Below are 22,422 nucleotides of genomic sequence, written 5' to 3'. Positions count from 1 at the left end.
GTCAACACAAGCACCGAAGTCAACATTACCTTCCTTCAATTGGGCGAACTGGCGGTGAACCGAGGAAGTACAGTATATACTGACGAAACTAAAATGAGCTCTAACATGGAAATTAAGCGTTTCCGGACACATGTCCACATAACATCTTTTCTTTATTTGTGTGTGAGGAATGTTTCCTGAAAGTTTAGTCGTACCTTTTTCAACACCCTATATAACATTAGAGCAAATAATGAAGTTTATAGCAGTGGGACACGGAAGGTGCGGTAAGAATAAACTTTAAAAACATGTCATTTCAAGGACACACAGATTATTGTGACGTTGATTTGCATCTGGTGGCAAATGAGCTACATGCACGCAGCAGTTGACCCGGTGGGAAATGGGCAAAGTGTAAACAGGCCCTATATTCTGGCACTAGTCACGGAAACAGCCGGCACACACCTGGATGTCGCAGGTGTGGCGCAGGCTGGACGCAAAGAGACAGAGAATGTACGTAGAGAGGCTGTGGCACTTACTCTGCGGTATCTCGCTGTAGTGATAGCCGCCATGTTTTGTGTAGACATTCTGTGGCTTGAAAGCGAGACTGCACGAGTGCGAACTTGTGTGAAAAGCAGTTCCCGAATTCATTTTCGGAATCATGCACGCCATCTGCGCAGCGTGTAAATGCATGCACAGAAAGAATATAAAACAAATATTTCTTATTTCAAGTTAGTTAGGTTTAGAAATGTTATGCGTTAGCCCAGGAAGAACTTCCCCGCGTTTGACTTTAAGTGAATGTGTGAATTTATTATTTTACGCTAGATTTCTATTGAAAACAAGCAGCTGACAGAGAAATGGATTATTCTGACGAGAAGAGAAAATTGGTTTCTGACAAATATCATTCGCATTTGTTCTTCAAATCATGAAGACGCGTTTTTACATGAAGTAAATGACTAATGGCCACTGTATAACAATGCTGTGCCTAGTATTTTCGATGTTTCAAGTTAGCTGCAAAAAATTAATGTCCAGTGGTGGCTACCTGCAGAAAGAATGTCAAACGAAAGTGTTTGCAGGAAACTCGCCTATTGTGTAGGTTGGAGTATCTTTGTCTAGTTTTGTTTTGTTTTGTCTTGAATTTGAAAAGAGTTGTACATACAAATGAAATTAATGCCACCTTCTGTAGAACGTCAGCCTCTGTAACTTAAAACTGGAGTAGTGTTCATTGACCTGTCAGCAGCTTATGACACAGTGTGGTGCGAGGGCCTATTATTGAAATTTTTGAGAGCAATACCTTGCAATACTCCAGGCAACCTCTTAAGTAACATGTTAGGCAATAGGTGGTTTAAAGTGCATCAAGAAGAAGAGAAAAGCAGATGGCATGTACTCAATGACGGATTACCTCAGGACTCTGGTCTTGCTCCAGTGTTATTCAACCTCTATACAGCTGACCTGCCGAAAATTTCAATATGCAGATGACCTGGCAATTTCATATCAGAGTGAAGACCTTTCTGAATGTGAAGAACTCCTAACGAACAGCCTTACTAAAGTTTATGAGTATTTTGAGACATGGAGACTGAGACCAAATGTTTCTAAAACCGAGGTAAGCCACCTCTCTAATCGCCTTTCATCAGCAAAGATCAGTCCACATTTCGGCCCTCTTTGCACAGTCAGATACAACGAAAGCCCAAAATACCTGGGAGTCACTCTGGACAGAACTTTAACATACAAAAAATACCCTTCCAACTTGGCCAAGAAGACACAAACACGAGTGAACCTTGTGAGAAAGCTGGCAGGCAGTACATGGGGAGCAACCACATCAGTCCTCCGAGGAGCATCCCTTGCAGTGATATACTCTGCAGCGGAATACTGTGCACCAATTTCGCTCGGAAGCACCCACGTTGTGAAAGTAGCCGTCCAACTGAATTCAGTTATGAGAGTAATTAGTGGTACAGTACGGTCTACACATACTTGCTGGCTACCATTGTTTTCAAACATCAGTCCACCAGACCTCCGTCGAAAGACTGGTCTTTACAGCCCCTGTCAGCAAGTTTCCGAAAACAACTCGATCTTAATGACAATTTGCTATTACTGCTTAGGAAACGCCTCAGATCTAGAAGACCGGCATATGAAATGGAAGCCCAAATGCTATCCACAGGATTCGATCAGGAAGCAAAGTGGAAATGTGGGTGGCAAGCTACAAGAAACCACGAAGTTGTAGACAATCCAACAGTTCCAGTTCCAGTCTTCCACCAACCAAGGGAGGTGTGGGTGCAGTTAAACAGATATCGGACTGAAGAGGGTAGGTGCCAATACAACATGCACAAGTGGGGCTTTTCAAGTGACAGTGTGTGTGACTGTGGTGACACCCAAACAATGAGCCACATTGTGAATGAATATCCAATCAGACGCTTCCGTGGTGGCATTGAGAAGCTCCATCAAGCATCCGACGAGGCACTCCGCTGGATCGAGTCCATCAACATCGGAGTGTAGTCTGTGTACTGTATATAATTTCACATGTTCATTTTTATATATATTTCTTTGTTTTGCTAAATGTGTATTACTGTAATTTTTGCATACGATAATAACAACAATAATTTCTGCGAAAGTTAACCACATGTAAGTTGGCAACAGTGCATAAATATGTCCGTTGCCAGTTCTTTCTGTGAGAATCTTTCGTAAGTTCTTTAAGAAATAAATGTTGAGGTAGGAAGAAATGTTTTGATTTATCGGTATTCACGAGGAAATGGCACGTAGAAATACGAGTATCCAGGTTCTATGTGAGGAGTCAAAGAGAGCACTTGTTCACAGCAGCTTCTATAAGGTCTGAATCCACCTTGTTCAGGCGATATCATAGCATTAATTTGATCTTGGATTCGGTTTAGAATCATTCTTTCCAATAGCTTGTAAGCACAGCTAAGTAATATTGGGTCGAAGTGTTCTGAAGCTGTTCCTTCTCTCCCTGGATTTTGGATAGCGATAATTTCTGTTCTTTTAAATTTTTTGGGTAATGTCGCTGTAGGGAGAATTTCGTTAAAAAGGCAAACTAGCCAATTTCGCGTTACCGGTCCACTCTGCAGAAATTGGAAGTATTGTAAGTCTAGACAACCTAGTCTAGACAACCTACCAAAACATCAGTTCACTCTGAAGTGATACTTGGCGTCTCTTTTAAATATGTTTGAAGACGTACCTCTTCCTCCTGTTTAAGGGTTGTGAGATCACAATAACCTGTAAATATGATAGAATTAAGCTGCCTGAAATGTAACTTTATTTTTATTCCTATCACTTCAGAAAGAGTTTTTTGTTAACACATTAACTTTATTTAAATATATGCTAACGTGGTAGTAACCATACTTGAGTCCAATATTAGTGCCACCACCTCCAACTTGTTGTTGTTGTTGTCGTGGTCTTCATCCAGGGACTGGTTTGATGCAGCTCCCCATGCTACTCTACCCTGTGCAAGCTTCTTCATCTCCCAATACCTACTGAAGCCTACATCCTTCTGTATCTGCTTAGTGTATTCATCTCTTGGTCTCTCTCTACAATTTTTACCCTCCACGCTGCCCTCCAGTACTAACCTCCGAACATGTCCTAACAACCGATCCCTTCTTCTGGTCAAGTCGTGCCACAAACTCCTCTTGTCCCCAACCCTATTCAATACCTCCTCATTAGTTATATGATCTACCCATCTAATCTTCAGCGTTATTCTGTAGCACCACATTTCGAAAGCTTCAATTATCTTCTTGTCTGCACTATTTATAGTCTATGTCTCACTTCCATACATGGCTACACTCCATACATATACTGTACTTTCAGAAACGACTTCCTGACACTTAAATCTGTACTCGATGTTAACAAATTTCTCTTCTTCAGAAACGCTTTCCTTGCCATTGCCAGTCTACATTTTATATCCTCTCTACTTCGACCATCATCAGTTATTTTGCTACCCAAATAGCAAAACTCCTTTACTACTCTGTCTCATTTCTTAATCTAATTGCCTCAGCATCACCCGACTTAATTCAACTACATTCCATTATCCTCGACCTCCATCTTAGCAAAACCAAATAAATGAAAATTCACGAAATTAAGGAAAAGGATATTGATGTGTAATGTTCCTTATCTTCAAGAAATTTTCGTCCTGATTCCAAACTGGGCTTGGACTTTGCGAGTTTGTAATACACTGACGGAAAAAAACTAGCACCATGAATAAGGAGTTGAGCAAAATGAGCGAAATACTTCTAGGCATGTTTCTACATCTAAAACGTGTCGTCTATTCGAATTTCGCGTCAGACGCGTAAGAGTCGCGATAGTAGCGCCACTACGAGGATGCAAATCAGGTTTGCTTTAAATACACGCTGTGGCGATCGTGAGCGTTACTTACCTTTAAGACTGGACGTGGTGAGTTGATGTTACTCAAGAACGCCTTTAAGACGACAAAGACGCCATTATCAACACCTCACTGATCTTTAACGAGCTCGTGTAATAGGCCTACGGTAAGCTGGATGTTCCTTCTGCGATACTGCACAAAGAGGTGGCAGGAATGAAACCATTGTACATTATTGCTGACAGCGGTGATTACGGGAATGTATGGTCGAAAGAAGACCGGGCTCCGGAAGGTCACGTGGTACTACCGAGACGGGCAACCTTCGTGGTCGCCTTATGCCTCCGTCACATCGTACTGCATCTGCAGGAGCAATTTCAGCAGCAGATGGCACCACAGTGGCATACTGAACTGCTACAAATCGGTCACTTCATGGAAAGCACTGAGTCAGACCCCTTGTGGCGTGCGTTTCAACGACCCCAAACTACCGCCATCTGTGACTTCCGTGGTGCCAAGGAAGAACTCATTGAAGGAAAAGGTGGAAGTTTTCTGATGAAAGCCGGTTCTTCCTCAGTGACACTGGTGGGAGTGTGCTGGTTAAGACGAGGCCAGTTAGGGCCTGCGAACAGCCTGTACGCTTGCTACATACAATGGACCTGCACCTGGAGCTATGGTCCGGTTTGCGAATTCGCGTGTGAGAAGGAACAATCTCTTGCTTATTCCACGCACCATTGTGCTGCCATTCGTGAACAGCACTCCAGGGATGCTTTCCAACACGATAACACTCGCCCACAAACCACTGTTGGAACCCAAAACGGCATACAGAGTGTCGGTATGTTGCCTTGGCCTATTCGATCACCGGACTTATTTCCAATCGAGCACATTTGGGACATCATTGGACGACAACTCCAGCGTCATCCACAAACAACATTAACAACATTAACCGTCCCTGTACTGATCGACCAAGTGCAACGGGCATGGAACTTCATCCGGCAGCTGTACAACACAATTCATGTACGTTCGCATGCTTGCATTCAACTTCTGGCGGTTAGACCGTGATTAATGTACCAGCATTTCATATTTGCAATAGTTTATCTCCGCTGATATGAATCTGTGGTCTTACAATGTTATTCACTTAAATATGTTATCTAGACAAATGTATTTCCGAAATTTCATTACTGTACATTCATTATTCTTCGGTATTATGATTTTTTCCCGTCAGTGTAATTCCAAAGGTAGGGAATATTTAATATTAATTCAGCTGATGCGTTTCAGTTACTGTTGTGCGTGTAAAACATTATCTTTGGCCTCTAACATCTGTTGATTAAATTATGTTACTTTTGAAAATACTCTTTTGAATGAATTTTAATATTTCACATCAGTTCTCTTTGTTGATACTTGAGACGATTTTGGAATTAGCCAAATGAATTGATCCCCCATGAAACCTGTTATCTTATTATGGTCTTTAGTTGTTATAGACCTTCAATAGATGGTAGCAAAATGTGGAATGGTGAATTCAACTGATTTCAACATTTGAAATTTTTCTTACAGGAATCCCAAAATACAATTTCGGAGGGATTGTGTTGTTACAATGGAATCAGTAAGCTTTCAGAAATACTGTGCTGTTATTACAGTTATGTCCTTAAGCATAAGAAAAAAATTGAATTCACTTTATATACATTTAACTTAGTGTCAGAGAGTTAGTTGCTATGTGTCCCGATCGACTTTGCTTCGACAGTCGAATACGAAATTGTATCAAACTCTGCATGCCGCCCTGCTTTTCGGCACAGTCATCGGGCGTCGCAGCTTTGCTATGTATGCAACAGCTTTGTGACTCAGTACTGGACAGCTTTATTATAAAGATACAACGTTGATAAGAAATATCTAGGCAGTTTGTGCATAGACTGAATGCTCATTGAGAACCTGAAGTGAATCCATTATGAAGCACAAAGCATTTACCATAGAAACGGAAGTAGTTTTGGACGGACCTGATACAAATTGAATAGCAGTTTGACGATCACTTCTGAATAATGACGGCTTCAATTTCTTACTCTTAGCAAATGAAGTTATCACATGTGAGAATCAGTTACCTAATAATTATCATAGTATACTGCAATCATAAGTGTAAAACGAACTCGTCAACTAGCCGTAAACAATGAGAAATTAAAAGCGATGCACATCATGAAATTTCAAAATATAATCAAGTTTGAATCGCAAAGGTGAATGTAATCGTAATTACGTGGCACTGATAGGCGAAATCGGATATTCAGAAAGAAACATCAATCCCCCTAGGCATGTCTGTTTCAGAGTGACGTGCACGTCATTCCAGAGACTAACTGCCTTAGTTGGTCTTAGTCTCTGGCATGATGTACCCGTAACTTATGCAAATATTTTATCCTGTGACGCATATTACAATTTTATGTTGACAAGAGCCTCTGCCTGCGGGAATTGACTATTGAACATTTATTCTCTTATGTAATCTGGCTACTGTCATGGCTTGCGACAATTTTTGTTTTTCAATTTTATACATGACACGAGCTGCTCCGCTCCATTTAATGTAATGTACAATCATATGATGTAACAAGGCCCACTACTTGTGAAGGAGATATTTTTACAAATATCTAAATCTACGTCAAGAGCTAATAAACCCTTATTTGCAACTGGTTGGCTGATTTTCAACCTATTCAGATTCACACAGTTGCTGTTTCGCGGCCATGTTTAAGATTTAGAAATACTTAAAATATTTCAAGAATTGTTTCTTAGAGTGGAATTTATGAATGTTCTTCACCTCACGTAGGGACCTTGACGACTTAATTCTCGAGTACACGTTAACAGTTATTACGTTTTACTATTTTCACATTAGATCCTTCTATACGCAACTGAATAACAAAAACTAACAAAAAATGTAAAAATAAAACTTCTAAGCGTACGTGTAGACACACACACACACACACACACACACACACACACACACACAAAGACCAAAAATATACCAAATCCGACAGTTGGCAATAACATTCAATAGTCGCCAACAACATTAGAAACAGAACATTAAGAAAATGTGTGTTCATATTGTCTGTGTTATGCGGATCAAAACGCTGAAGAGTAAAAGCAGTGGAACTGTTTGAAAACAATCAATATTTAGTTGCATACGAAGGAACCTAACGCGCAAATTCTCAGCGTAATATTATACAAATCTAAGGACGACAGGACACAGAAAGTTAGAAAGGTTAAGTATTATACACTGAAGAGCCAAAGAAACTGGTAAACCTGCCCAATATCGTGTAGCTCCTCCACGAGAACGCAGGAGTACTGCAACACGACGTGGCATGGACTCCACTAATGTCTGAAGTAGTGCTGGAGGGAACTGCAGCGTTGTCCATAAACCCGTAAGTGTACGAGGGGCTGTATATCTTTTCTCAACAGTATCTCGCAAGACATGCCAGATATGCTCAATAATGTTAATGTATCGGGAGTTTGGTGGCCATCGGAAGTGTTTAAACTCAGAAGAGTGTTCCTGCAGCCATTCTCGACTTGTGGAGTGTCGCATTGTCCTACTGGAATAGCCCAAGTCCTTTGGAATGTACGGTGAATATGCATGGACGCAGGTGATCAGACATGATGCTTAATACGTGTCACCTGTCAGAGCCATATCTACACGTATCAGGGGTCATATATCACACCAAGTGCTCATACCCCATACCATTACAGAGCCTCCACCAGCTTCAACGGTTCGCTGCTGACTTGCAGGGTCCATGGAGTCTCCTTACGCATACATTTCCATCCACTCGACACGACTGGAAATGACATTCGTCAGACAAGGCAACTTGTTTACTGTCATCAACAGTCCAATGTCGGTGTTGACGGGCCGAGGCGAGGTGTAAAGCTTTGTGTCGTGCAGTCATGAAGGGTACACGTGAGGGTCTTCCACTCAGAAAGCCCATATCGATGATGTTATGTTGCTGGTTTACATATCTCTGTATTAGAATACGCATGCCAATTTGTTTGGCGCTTCAGTGTATCTTTATTTGTGCACTAGATGAGATAAGAAGGAATTTTACAGATTTTGACATTTGACTAATGAGGTTAAAAGGGTGATAGGAAATACTGCATTGTTTTGAATGGTAGATTGCCCACTAGTTGTATATTTTTTATATTGTAGATCTGAAGATGGTCATTACTGACAGAAACTGGTCATCGTCGAAGGAATTTATACTGTGATCAAAGACTGGAATAAAGAACATTTGAAAAAACATTAAAAAACTTATATAATACAGGGTCAGTGGCAGTGTCTGTTGCACATCTACGAATGCTGATAGAGTAACATTGTCTGGCAGTAATGAAAGTCGAGATTCGAATATTTTTCAACATACTGTCCAGCTATACCTCTACATAAAAACAGATATTGTTATAACGGGAATGTACATGACACATAAAGATGCGACAGGTGATAGTGCAACATCGTCTGCAATGTTTTGATGACACATGGCCCAATCTGCTGACCTGCTTGATGCTCGACGCGACGAAGATGAGGTAGACGCAGCAGGTGCTGTAGTAGGTGGTCAGCAGCGCTATGTTGACAAACGTCCTGCAACAACATCACAAGAAACAGCATGGGTAATAACGGCATCCAGAAATTCATGTGGACTTAGAGAAATTTCTCCGGTGGACCACATAAATACGGATCTTTATTTACGTTTATGCAATAGAGCAAATTCTAGGGAGAGCGTCAAAGGCTTCTAATATGAAAATTCGCAGTAAAGTTAAAATCCTGCAGGAGGTGGCTTGTGGGTGCGAACTATCAAACAATATGGAATGACATGGTGTGATGGTGTGGGCCACAACTACGTTCCCACCGACTTAGCGTTGCAATATTAAAAGTTTTGGCTGGTTTCGTTGTCTAGGGGCTGGGATACGTAGTTGCCGCATTACAGGCCAAATACTGCTCAGTCTACAGTATACGATAGGTATACGAAAATGGTTCAAATGGCTCTGAGCATTATGGGACTTAACTTCTTAGGTCATCAGTCCCCTAGAACTTAGAACTACTTAAACCTAACTAACCTAAGGACATCACACACATCGATGCCCGAGGAGGGATTCGAACCTGCGACCGTAGCGGTCGCGCGGTTCCAGACTGTAGCTCCTAGAACCACTCGGCCACTTCGGCCGGCTATAGGTATACGCACTTGAATCGAATGGTCTAAGGTTTCTGTCGCTCGGCAATTGCGAATTATGAATGTAGCAACTAAATTTATAAATAAAAGATTGCAATTAAATAAAATCTGCAGGTAGAGTCTTAACGACTTTGTGATGAGTACGATAGTAGAAGTACTTTTGAGAATGCGGTATATTTCTGCAAAACACTTATTGGTGTCGATGGTCCAGCAATTAAATAAAATATAAGTTAATTAACAGGGAAACAATAGATTCCTACTGCATTTAATTAGTTAAGAACAACAACATAGATTGCGAGATATTCACTTCTCCACGCACACTACTTCACTGTAGAAGTGCACAAGTCGGCACTCCGAAGTACACTCCTGGAAATTGAAATAAGAACACCGTGAATTCATTGTCCCAGGAAGGGGAAACTTTATTGACACATTCCTGGGGTCAGATACATCACATGATCACACTGACAGAACCACAGGCACATAGACACAGGCAACACAGCATGCACAATGTCGGCACTAGTACAGTGTATATCCACCTTTCGCAGCAATGCAGGCTGCTATTCTCCCATGGAGACGATCGTAGAGATGCTGGATGTAGTCCTGTGGAACGGCTTGCCATGCCATTTCCACCTGGCGCCTCAGTTGGACCAGCGTTCGTGCTGGACGTGCAGACCGCGTGAGACGACGCTTCATCCAGTCCCAAACATGCTCAATGGGGGACAGATCCGGAGATCTTGCTGGCCAGGGTAGTTGACTTACACCTTCTAGAGCACGTTGGGTGGCACGGGATACATGCGGACGTGCATTGTCCTGTTGGAACAGCAAGTTCCCTTGTCGGTCTAGGAATGGTAGAACGATGGGTTCGATGACGGTTTGGATGTACCGTGCACTATTCAGTGTCCCCTCGACGATCACCAGTGGTGTACGGCCAGTGTAGGAGATCGCTCCCCACACCATGATGCCGGGTGTTGGCCCTGTGTGCTTCGGTCGTATGCAGTCCTGATTGTGGCGCTCACCTGCACGGCGCCAAACACGCATACGACCATCATTGGCACCAAGGCAGAAGCGACTCTCATCGCTGAAGACGACACGTCTCCATTCGTCCCTCCATTCACGCCTGTCGCGACACCACTGGAGGCGGGCTGCACGATGTTGGGGCGTGAGCGGAAGACGGCCTAACGGTGTGCGGGACCGTAGCCCAGCTTCATGGAGACGGTTGCGAATGGTCCTCGCCGATACCCCAGGAGCAACAGTGTCCCTAATTTGCTGGGAAGTGGCGGTGCGGTCCCCTACGGCACTGCGTAGGATCCTACGGTCTTGGCGTGCATCCGTGCGTCGCTGCGGTCCGGTCCCAGGTCGACGGGCACGTGCACCTTCCGCCGACCACTGGCGACAACATCGATGTACTGTGGAGACCTCACGCCCCACGTGTTGAGCAATTCGGCGGTACGTCCACCCGGCCTGCCGCATGCCCACTATACGCCCTCGCTCAAAGTCCGTCAACTGCACATACGGTTCACGTCCACGCTGTCGGGGCATGCTACCAGTGTTAAAGACTGCGATGGAGTTCCGTATGCCACGGCAAACTGGCTGACACTGACGGCGGCGGTGCACAAATGCTGCGCAGCTAGCGCCAATCGACGGCCAAGACCGCGGTTCCTGGTGTGTCCGCTGTGCCGTGCGTGTGATCATTGCTTGTACAGCCCTCTCGCAGTGTCCGGAGCAAGTATGGTGGGTCTGACACACCGGTGTCAATGTGTTCTTTTTTCCATTTCCAGGAGTGTATTTCTATCTGCCGCGACCACGCGCAAACCGCTCCACACTCGCCAAGTCTCTCTCGCGACCGTGCGTCCCTCGCGCCGTCGCATCCAGCACTCCCCCGCCCCCCCCCCCCGCCCACCCCCGTGTCCTGTGCCGTACTCCCTCGCGCCGCACTGTTCCGAACTGGCACGTGTCCTCCCCGGAATCGATGCGCCTCCCCACTTCCATACAGGCTCTCCACGTGTCCTTTTTGCAACGATCGCTGTGATTGGCTAGAGCGCTCCCGCCCTGTCTTCAACCCAATATACACTCACAAACATAATGAAACATACACGAAGTACTGGAGGTACATTTAAATAACTTAAAATTAAATAAATATTCCTACGGCTGGACCATAAACACGCTCTAAAACACATTATTAAATACATAAACAATTGAAAAGCAAAAGGTAGGCGAGGAGCCTAATGTCTCTGTGCTTCCTAACACACAGTAAATATTTAACCGATTTCGTCATCAATAGTATATATCGGATATAAACAAAGACATAGACGAATAAATATATTTACAAGCATGCTGCTACCGTTTTTTCGTGTAACTGTGGAGTACTTATGTTCAGACGCAATCGATAGTAATCGGGCACTTTGTCCTCCAGTAACTCATGTACTATTCAAGTTACATGCCTGTAATTCATACCAATTTAGGTTTACACTAATAGCTTTCTAAAGACACGGCGACCAACAAAATCGGGTGACGCGTTTATATCTTGGAAATTCGTTGCTGGGTGTTACTCGTATAATTTACAGTCAGATACTAAACTTTAAACTAATAAAGATATTGAATATCTGATTACACCATCAGAATCGTCGTGCAAATAATGGTAATGTACATGTTTCTTTTCGAGGTATCGTTATTCATCTGGCTGCTATTAATTTCTATACGAACGGTGAAATGTATGCCATTAGGGTTTAACAAAGTCCGCCATCTTTGGCACTCCCGGCGTGTCTCCTTCATCAACACAGCGTCACTATGGAATTCCCAGCCACGCGGTTGGACCGGCCGTTGTGCGGCATCACGCTGTTGCTTAGCTAACGTTTGGGACCACGTGGTCGCTGCCGGGCCGCGGCTTTGGCGAGCGTCCTGTGCGGCCGCCCCAACTCCGAACATACAATATATCCAGGGCGCCACAACTCGCCCATTACGTCACATGGGGGAGAAACGCCAAGTCCGCATCTGTGTTGTAACAATGACGTACAGCGCTCAAGACAACGGGATCGCAATCCGGATGATTGCCCTTCAGACTCCACCCAACTACCCAGATGTTTTCCTAATGCTGGAATGATTCGTTTAAAAAGCAGAATGTCTTCCTCATCATTATCCAATCCAAACTGTTGCCGTGTCTCTAATAATCTCGGTGTCTACGTAGTAGTAGATATATTGTGGATCAGTATTAGAGAAAAGAAAACTTAGATGAAGCCCGGAATCTACAGACAACAATACAAAGAAGACCTCCGAGCATAAATCCGTCATCTAGTACTGTTTTCAAATTGTAAGGAAAAGTTATTTTAGTGTTTTCTGTTTTTTTTTATCAATAAGTCTTGTTGAAAGCTATGAAGGATTTATATTAAAAAAAGTGGTTTTTGTGATAAAAATCTACGAAATAACTCATGAGCAACTAACTCTTTCCATTGTTAAATTGCCTTTTATTTTATGTAAATTTAGATAAAGATACCCAAATACACTCCTGGAAATGGAAAAAAGAACACATTGACACCGGTGTGTCAGACCCACCATACTTGCTCCGGACACTGCGAGAGGGCTGTACAAGCAATGATCACACGCACGGCACAGCGGACACACCAGGAACCGCGGTCTTGGCCGTCGATTGGCGCTAGCTGCGCAGCATTTGTGCACCGCCGCCGTCAGTGTCAGCCAGTTTGCCGTGGCATACGGAGCTCCATCGCAGTCTTTAACACTGGTAGCATGCCCCGACAGCGTGGACGTGAACCGTATGTGCAGTTGACGGACTTTGAGCGAGGGCGTATAGTGGGCATGCGGGAGGCCGGGTGGACGTACCGCCGAATTGCTCAACACGTGGGGCGTGAGGTCTCCACAGTACATCGATGTTGTCGCCAGTGGTCGGCGGAAGGTGCACGTGCCCGTCGACCTGGGACCGGACCTCAGCGACGCACGGATGCACGCCAAGACCATAGGATCCTACGCAGTGCCTTAGGGGACCGCACCGCCACTTCCCAGCAAATTAGGGACACTGTTGCTCCTGGGGTATCGGCGAGGACCATTCGCAACCGTCTCCATGAAGCTGGGCTACGGTCCCGCACACCGTTAGGCCGTCTTCCGCTCACGCCCCAACATCGTGCAGCCCGCCTCCAGTGGTGTCGCGACAGGCGTGAATGGAGGGACGAATGGAGACGTGTCGTCTTCAGCGATGAGAGTCGCTTCTGCCTTGGTGCCAATGATGGTCGTATGCGTGTTTGGCGCCGTGCAGGTGAGCGCCACAATCAGGACTGCATACGACCGAGGCACACAGGGCCAACACCCGGCATCATGGTGTGGGGAGCGATCTCCTACACTGGCCGTACACCAATGGTGATCGTCGAGGGGACACTGAATAGTGCACGGTACATCCAAACCGTCATCGAACCCATCGTTCTACCATTCCTAGACCGGCAAGGGAACTTGCTGTTCGAACAGGACAATGCACGTCCGCATGTATCCCGTGCCACCCAACGTGCTCTAGAAGGTGTAAGTCAACTACCCTGGCCAGCAAGATCTCCGGATCTGTCCCCCATTGAGCATGTTTGGGACTGGATGAAGCGTTGTCTCACGCGGTCTGCACGTCCAGCACGAACGCTGGTCCAACTGAGGCGCCAGGTGGAAATGGCATGGCAAGCCGTTCCACAGGACTACATCCAGCATCTCTACGATCGTCTCCATGGGAGAATAGCAGCCTGCATTGCTGCGAAAGGTGGATATACACTGTACTAGTGCCGACATTGTGCATGCTGTGTTGCCTGTGTCTATGTGCCTGTGGTTCTGTCAGTGTGATCATGTGATGTATCTGACCCCAGGAATGTGTCAATAAAGTTTCCCCTTCCTGGGACAATGAATTCACGGTGTTCTTATTTCAATTTCCAGGAGTGTATTTTTCATGAAACTGAACCGGCCAACCTGCGTGATAAAACCTTTTCTCATTCGCCACTCTCTGTCAGCTCACAGTTCTCTAGCAATACGTCTGCCACCTCGTGACAAAATAGTGCACTACAGAGGTAGACGCCGACAACAGTTCGTCACCAATGGACGACTGAGGAATACACTGCGTTAGGACTCCTAGTGCTTGCGGATAGCTGTGGGGGAAAATTGTTACTTTAGATGAATATCGTCAGTGAAAGGGTTAACATACTCTGCAGATTGATGGGCCGCCACTAACAGTGTCGCATACACACACTCCATGTGGCACTGTGGTCAGATTTGTGGTTAACAAGACATTGAGATTCAGGACGGTGATCAAGGACTGCTCTCTGTCACTTTACCTGTCTTTTGTGTCCAAATGCTGATAATTAGACGCTCTTGGATCATAGAGGTATGTGAAGAAAATGACGCAATGGAGATGCGAAATTTATCCATAACGGCCATTAATGCTGTGTTAGTCGTGCCACGAACTGCGACGTAGGCGAGGAAAACGATACGCAGAGATATACTTCTCGCAATTTGGACCACAGACTTATATTATTTGAATTGAAAAGAACATCTTGTACTTCCGACATTAAATAACGTAACCACCTCAGAGTTTGATATTTTCTCTTAGAGTCCGTCTGTATGCTTTCATTTTGATGGCCAACACAACTTGTATGCTTTTACACTGTGATAGGGAAACTTTACCGGTATCCAGCATGTGGTATACAACAGACGGTTGTTACAAAGATCTTGACAAAAAGACATGACATAGACCTACTTCGCTGAGAGATGTTATTTGTTTTCTAGCTTGCACGCTTTAAAGCCCCCCCAAGAACCACGGACCTTGCCGTTGGTGGGGAGGCTTGCGTGCCTTAGCGATACAGATAGCCGTGCCGTAGGTGCAACCACAACGGAGGGGTATCTTTTGAGAGGTCAGACAAACTTGTGGTTCCTGAAGAGGGGCAGCAGCCTTTTCAGTAGTTGCAGGGGCAACAGTCTGGATGATTGACTGATCTGGTCTTGTAACACTAACCAAAACGGCCTTGCTTTGCTGGTACTGCGAACGGCTGAAAGCAAGGGGAAACTACGGCCGTAATTTTTCCCGAGGGCATGCAGCTTTACTGTATGATTAAATGAAGATGGCGTCCTCTTGGGTAAAATATTCCGGAGGTAAAATAGTCCCCCATTCGGATCTCCGGGCGGGGACTACTCAGTAGGTCGTTGTTATCAGGAGAAAGAAAACTGGCGTTCTACGGATCGGAGCGTGGAATGTCAGATCCCTTAATCGAGAAGGTAGGTTAGAAAATTTAAAAAGGGAAATGGATAGGTTAAAGTCAGATATAGTGGGAATTAGTGAAGTTCGGTGGCAGGAGGAACAAGACTTTTGGTCAGGTGAATACAGGGTTATAAATACAAAATCAAATAGGGGTAATGCAGGAGTAGGTTTAATAATGAATAAAACAATAGGAATTCTGGGAAAGCTACTACAAACAGCATAGTTAACGCATTATTGTGGCCAAGATAGACACGAAGCCCACGTCTATTACAGTAGTACAAGTTTATATGTCAACTAGCTCTGCAGATGATGAAGAAATTGATGAAATTTATAATGAGATAAAAGAAATTATTCAAGTAGTGAAGAGAGACGAAAATTTAATAGTCCTGGAGGACTGGAATTCGACAGTAGGAAAAGGAAGAGAAGGAAACGTAGTAGGTGAATATGGATTGGGGCTAAGAAATGGAAGAGGAAGCCCCCTGGTAGAATTTTGCACAGAGCATAACATATTCATAACTAACACTTGGTTCAAGAATCATGAACGAAGGTTGTATTCATGGAAGAATCCTGGAGATACTAGAAGGTTTCAGATAGATTATATAATGGTCAGACAGAGATTTAGGAACCAGGTTTTAAATTGTAAGACATTTCCAGGGGCAGATGTGGACTCTGATCACAATCTATTGGTTATGAACTGTAGATTAAAACTGAAGAAACTGCAAAAAGGTGGGAATTTAAGGACATGGGACCTGGATAAACTGATTAAACCAGCGGTTGTACAGAGTTTCAGGGAGAGCATTAGGGAACAATTGACAGGAATGGGGGAAAGAAATACATTAGAAGAAGAATGGGTAGCTTTGAGAGATGAAGTAGTGAAGGCAGCACAGGACCTATTAGTTAAAAAGACGAGGGCTAGTAGAAATCCTTGGGTAACAGAAGAAATATTGAATTTAATTGATGAAAGGAGAAAATATAAAAATGCAGTAAATGAAGCAGGAAAAAAGGAATACAAACGTCTCAAAAACGAGATCGAGATCGACAGGAAGTGCAAAATGGCTAAGCAGGGATGGCTAGAGGACAAATGTAAGGAACTGGGGGTAAGATAGATACTGCCTACAGGAAAATTAAAGAGACCTTTGGAGAAAAGAGAACCCCTTGTATGAATATCAAGAGCTCTGATGGAAACCCAGTTCTAAGCAAAGAAGGGAAATCAGAAAGGTGGAGGGAGTATATAGAGGGCCTATACAAGGGCGATGTACTTGAGGACAATATTATGGAAATGGAAGAGGATGTAGATGAAGATGAAATGGCAGATACGATACTGCGTGAAGAGTTTGACAGAGCACTGAAAGACCTGAGTCGAAAAAATGTCCCGGGACTAGACAACATTCCATTAGAACTACTGACGGCCTTGGGAGAGCCAGCCCAGACAAAACTCTACCATCTGGTGAGCAAGATGTATGAGACAGGCGAAATACCCTCAGACTTCAAGAAGAATATAATAATTCCAATCCCAAAGAAAGCAGGTGGTGACAGATGTGAAAATTACCGAACAATCAGTTTAATAAGTCACGGATGCAAATTTCTAACGCGTATTCTTTACAGACGAATGAAAAAATTGGTAGAATCTGACCTCGGGGAAGTTTAGTTTGGATTCCGTAGAAATATTGCAACACGTGAGGCAATACTGACCCTGCGACTTATCTTAGAAGCTACATTAAGGAAAGGCAAACCTACGTTTCTAGCATTTGTAGACTTAGAGAAAGGTTTTGACAATGTTGACTGGAATACTCTCTTTCAAATTCTGAAGGTGGCAGGGGTAAAATACAGGGAGCGAAAGGCTATTTACAATTTGTACAGAAACCAGATGGCTGTTATAAGAGTCGAGGGGCACGAAAGGGAAAGCAGTGGTTGGGAAGGGAGTGAGACAGGGTTGTAGCCTATCCCCGATGTTATTCAATCTGTATATTGAGGAATCAGTGAAGGAAACAAAAGAAAAATTCGAAATAGGTATTAAAATCCATGGAGAAGAAAGAAAAGCCTTGAGGTTCGCCGATGACATTGGAATTCTGTCAGAGACAGCAAAGGACTTGGAAGAGCAGTTGAACGGAATGGACAGTGTCATGAAAGGAGGGTATAAGATGAACATCAAAAGCAAAACGAGGATAATGGAATGCAGTCGAATTAAGTCGGGTGATGCTGAGGGAATTAGATTAGGAATTGAGACACTTAAAGTAGTAAAGGAGTTTTGCTATTTGGGAAGCAAAATAACTGATGATGTTCGAAGCAGAGAGGATATAAAATGTAGACTGGCAATGGCAAGGAAAGCTTTTCTAAAGAAGAGAAATTTATTAACATCGAGTGTTGATTTAAGTGTCAGGAAATCGTTTCTGAAACTATTTGTATGGAGCGTAGCCATGTATGGTAGTGAAACATGGACGATAATTAGTTTGGACAAGAAGAGAATAGAAGCTTTCGAAATGTGGTGTTACAGAAGAATGCTGAAGATTAGATGGGTAGATCATGTAACTAATGAGGAGGTATTGAATAGGATTGGGGAGAAGAGCAGTTTGTGGCACAACTTGACTAGAAGAAGGGATCGGTTGGTGGGACATGTTATGAGGCATCAGGGGATTATCAATTTAGTATTGGAGGGCAGCGTGGAGGGTAAAAATCGTAGAGGGAGACCAAGAGATGAATACACTAAACAGATTCAGAAGGATGTAGGTTGCAGTAGGTACTGGGAGATGAAGCTTGCACAGGATAGAGTAGCATGGAGAGCTGCATCAAACCAGTCTCAGGACCGAAGACCACAACAACAACAACAACAACGCGCTTTAAAATCGATATATGGGTAAATACTTCAATCATACTGGCGTTAACATGAGAGCTCAAAATGGAATTAATAAATAAACGAATTACTGCAACAACATGCTTCTAATGATCTGATATTTTATTTCTATTCGTATATTGACGTATAATACAGTCAGTTTATGACCTAATACTTTAATCAAGATTGGCGTTAACATGAGTGCCCTGAAATAAAATAATGCAGAGTTTAGTATGTGCAATGAGTTTCAGCTCTCTGCATGACCATAAACTTCATATATAAATTAAAAAAAAACAATAACAAAGCTTCGAATGAACTGTTGACTTATTTCTGTTCTTACATTAACATGATCTGGAATATTAGTAATGATACATTTTGTTTATTTTAGCTATAGGAATCACAGTGTAAATGCATACAGATTGTGTAAAAATGTGTGTAGTGATATACCAACTGGACATCAAAATGGAAGGAGATAGATGGACACTAACAGAAAAAACCTGCCCATGCCGTCGCAGTAAGTACAAAACTAAAATTTTGCATCCATATTGACAGATATACAATACTCATGGCGATACATTAATGCATGTTCAATCTTCTTGTTATAGACACAGCACCCAGCATTATGCTAGAAATAGTGATATAACTTCCAGAAAACCATTTGAACATGAACCTGAAAAGGTTCGAAAACAGGTTCATGGAGTTATAAATAACTATCAAAAAAGTGACTGGTTGCAGTTTTATGTATTTACATTTAATTAACAGTCACGGGTTCTAAAATAGCCGTAATGGATAAGCTTACTCTCAAGGCTATAAATAAACAATAAATAAACATCTACATCCGCGTGGATACTCTGCAAATCACATTTAAGCGCCTGGCACAGTTAAATAAACTTGCGCTTGGTAATGAGTATGCCGCAATATGAGGCCCTATTGACTGTAAACACAGATTACGTAAGTGACAGCAGTCAGATTCAAAATTCCCATCTACATGGCGTACCTTTCACCAATAGCGGACGGGCCACCTATCTGCGACTGGTCGGTTGTCGGAATCTAATGGCAGACGACACAGCTTACGCGGGTTATCACATATCACAAAAAAAGTTAATTCACTTGATAAAACGCTATCCACGTATGTAGAAATAGAAGCGTCCAAAAGACAGGTTAAAAGCACATTCAAAAATAAACACCATAATAAAACGAAGAGGAGGTAGTATCGACTGGTGTTAATGGCGGAATCAACAATGTCAATATAGAAACATTCTTTGCAGAAGCAACATTAATTTTAAGGAAAGCAAATATTAAGAAACGTCTGTCACAAAATCAGAAGAAATTACTTTTGGAGCTGTTTAAAATGCTTTTAGTGTTCATAGAAAAGAGTGCCATGCACTGCAGGTTATTTTTGCGTGGTCTGTACGTTGTACGTAGATGGCGGCTCGATGGTGTTGAAAGTATAATTATTGTAGTTCCATCAGTTGTGAAACTGCAATGGGCACATCCTCTCGCTTAGAGTATGATTTGCCAGGCAACAGCACCCTTCGTCAGATTCCTGTTGTCATGGGCTGGTCAAGTGTTAATGTACAAATTCGGTTTCGTAATTGCACGACAATACCGTCTCTTACACAAGCGACTACGTCACTCACGTTCCGTGTACAGCTTTAAAACATTATAAAATTCACTTTGACTCGTAGATCGCAAAGTTACAGTTTGTCCGCTTTTAGCAATCGCGATCGCAAATTCACCCTACTGACAAAAACAGTGTCACACGTCATAAACAGTTTGAAGCGAAGTCTTCATGACGGTACTTAATGTTTTACACGCGCAGCAGTTTATTGTGTTCCAAACAAGATAACAACTTTAAAGTACATTAGTTTACAGCTCAGTTGCACGGTGACAATTAATTAACTATATCCACATTTACATCTGCGTCTACGTGATTACTCTGCTATTCACAACAAAGTGCCTGGCAGAGGGTTCATAAACCACCTACAAGCTGTCTCTCTACCTTTCCACTCTCGAACGGCGAGAGGGAAAAATGAGCACTTATATTTTTCTGCACGAGCCCTGCTTTCTCTTATTTTATCGTGATGATCATTTCTCCGCATGTAGGTAGGTGCCAACAGAATGTTTTCGCAATCGGAGGAGAAAACTGATGATTGAAATTTCATAAGAAGATCCCGTCGCAACGAAAAACGCCTTTGTTTTAATGATTGCCACTCCAATTCACGTATCATGCCTGTGGAACTCTCTCCCGTATTTCGCTATAATGCAAAACGAGCTGCTCTTCTTTGAACTTTTTCGATGTCATCCGTCAGTCCCACCCGATGGGGATCCCACACCGCACTGCAATACTCCAGAATAGGGCGGACAAGCGTGATCTAAGCAGTTTCTTTAGTAGACCAGTTACACCTTCTAAGTGATCTGCCAATGAATCGCAGTTTGCTCTGCCCACAACATTATCTATGTGATCGTTCCAATTTACGTTATTTGTAATTGTAATCCTTAAGTATTTAGTTGAATTTCCAGTCTTAACATTTGTGTGACTTATCGTGTAATCTAAATTTAGTGGATTACCCATGTGAACGACTTCACACTTTTCTTTATTCAGGGTCAACTGCCACTTTTCGCACCATACAGCTATCTTATCTAAATCATTTTGCAACTCGTTTTGGGCATCTGATGACTTCAGAAGACGTTGAATGACAGCATCATATGTAAACAGTCTAAGACGGCTACTCAGATTGTCTCCTATGTCGTTAATATAGATCAGGAACAATATAGGACCTATAACACTTCCTTGGTGAACGCCGGATATTATCTCTGTTTTACTTGATAACTTCCCGTCTATTACTACGAACTATGACCTTTTTGACAGGAAATGACGAATCCAGTCACACAACTGAGGCGATATTCGATAGTCACGCAATTACATTAGAAGACGCTTGTGAGGAACGGTGTCGAAAGCCTTCTGGAAATCTAAAAATATGGAATAAATTTGACATCCCCTGTCGACAGCACTGATTACTTCATGAGTATAAAGAGCTAGTTGTGTTTCACAAGAACGGTATTTTCTGGGTCCGTGATGACTGTGTGCCAATAAATCGTTTTCTTCGAGGTAATTCATATTGTCCGAATACAGTATATGTTCAGAAATCCCGAAATCCTACTGCAGAACGACGTTAGTGATACGGACCTGTAATTCAGAGGATTACTAATATTTTCCTTTTTGGGTATTTGTGGGACTTGAGCAATTTTACCGTCTTTAGGTACGGATCTTTTTGTGAGCCAGCGGTTGTATATAATTGATAAATATGGAGCTATTGTATCAGCGTACTGTGAAAGGAACCTGACGGTTATACAGTCTGGACCGCAGGCCTTGCCTTTATCAAGTGTCATGAGCTTCTTTCCTACACGGAAGACATCTACTTCTATGTTTCTTACCTTGGTAGTTGTTCTTGATTGGAAAAGAAATTTAAATTATTTACTAATTACGGCGAGCGCACTCTTTATTCGGCATGTAAACATCACTACAGATATTCAGACTTAAGTTACGACGCGTTCGATATGCCTGCCATCATTGGCGATGAAGTGGTGCTGACGAATAGCGAGATTCTGCCTGCATGACCCGCTGAAGTTCTGAATATCGATGCTGTCGATGACCTCACGTATGGCTGTTTTCAGCTCAGCAATGCTTCTGGCGTTATTGCTTAAATACAGCCCCACAAACAGTAGTCGCATGTGTTCAGATCCGAAGAACATGGACGCCAAGCAAGGCCCATGCCAGTGGCCTCTGGGTACCCCAGAGCCAGAATGCAGCCCCCAAAGCGCTCCTCCAGACATCAGACGCCCTCCTGCTTCGATGGAGTGGAACCCCGTCTTGCATGAACCACATCTT

The 22,422-nt window shown here is 43.2% G+C and overlaps 1 protein-coding gene across 1 annotated transcript in view; it reads right to left on the bottom strand.

The window, feature by feature from the left end:
• LOC124606478 (proton-coupled amino acid transporter-like protein pathetic) overlaps nucleotides 1–22,422 on the bottom strand; it is a 145,611-nt gene that overhangs the window by 32,337 nt on the left and 90,852 nt on the right. The window contains exon 6 of the mRNA XM_047138460.1: nucleotides 8,798–8,882. Within this exon, the coding sequence (XP_046994416.1) occupies nucleotides 8,798–8,882 (85 nt within the window). The remainder of the gene's footprint in view (nucleotides 1–8,797; nucleotides 8,883–22,422) is intronic.

This window comes from Schistocerca americana, chromosome 3 (assembly GCF_021461395.2).
Source record: "Schistocerca americana isolate TAMUIC-IGC-003095 chromosome 3, iqSchAmer2.1, whole genome shotgun sequence".
NCBI classification, from domain to species: Eukaryota; Metazoa; Arthropoda; class Insecta; order Orthoptera; family Acrididae; genus Schistocerca; species Schistocerca americana.
The sequence above is the reverse complement of the archived record's forward strand: the minus strand, read 5'-3'. Positions and strand labels throughout refer to the sequence as shown.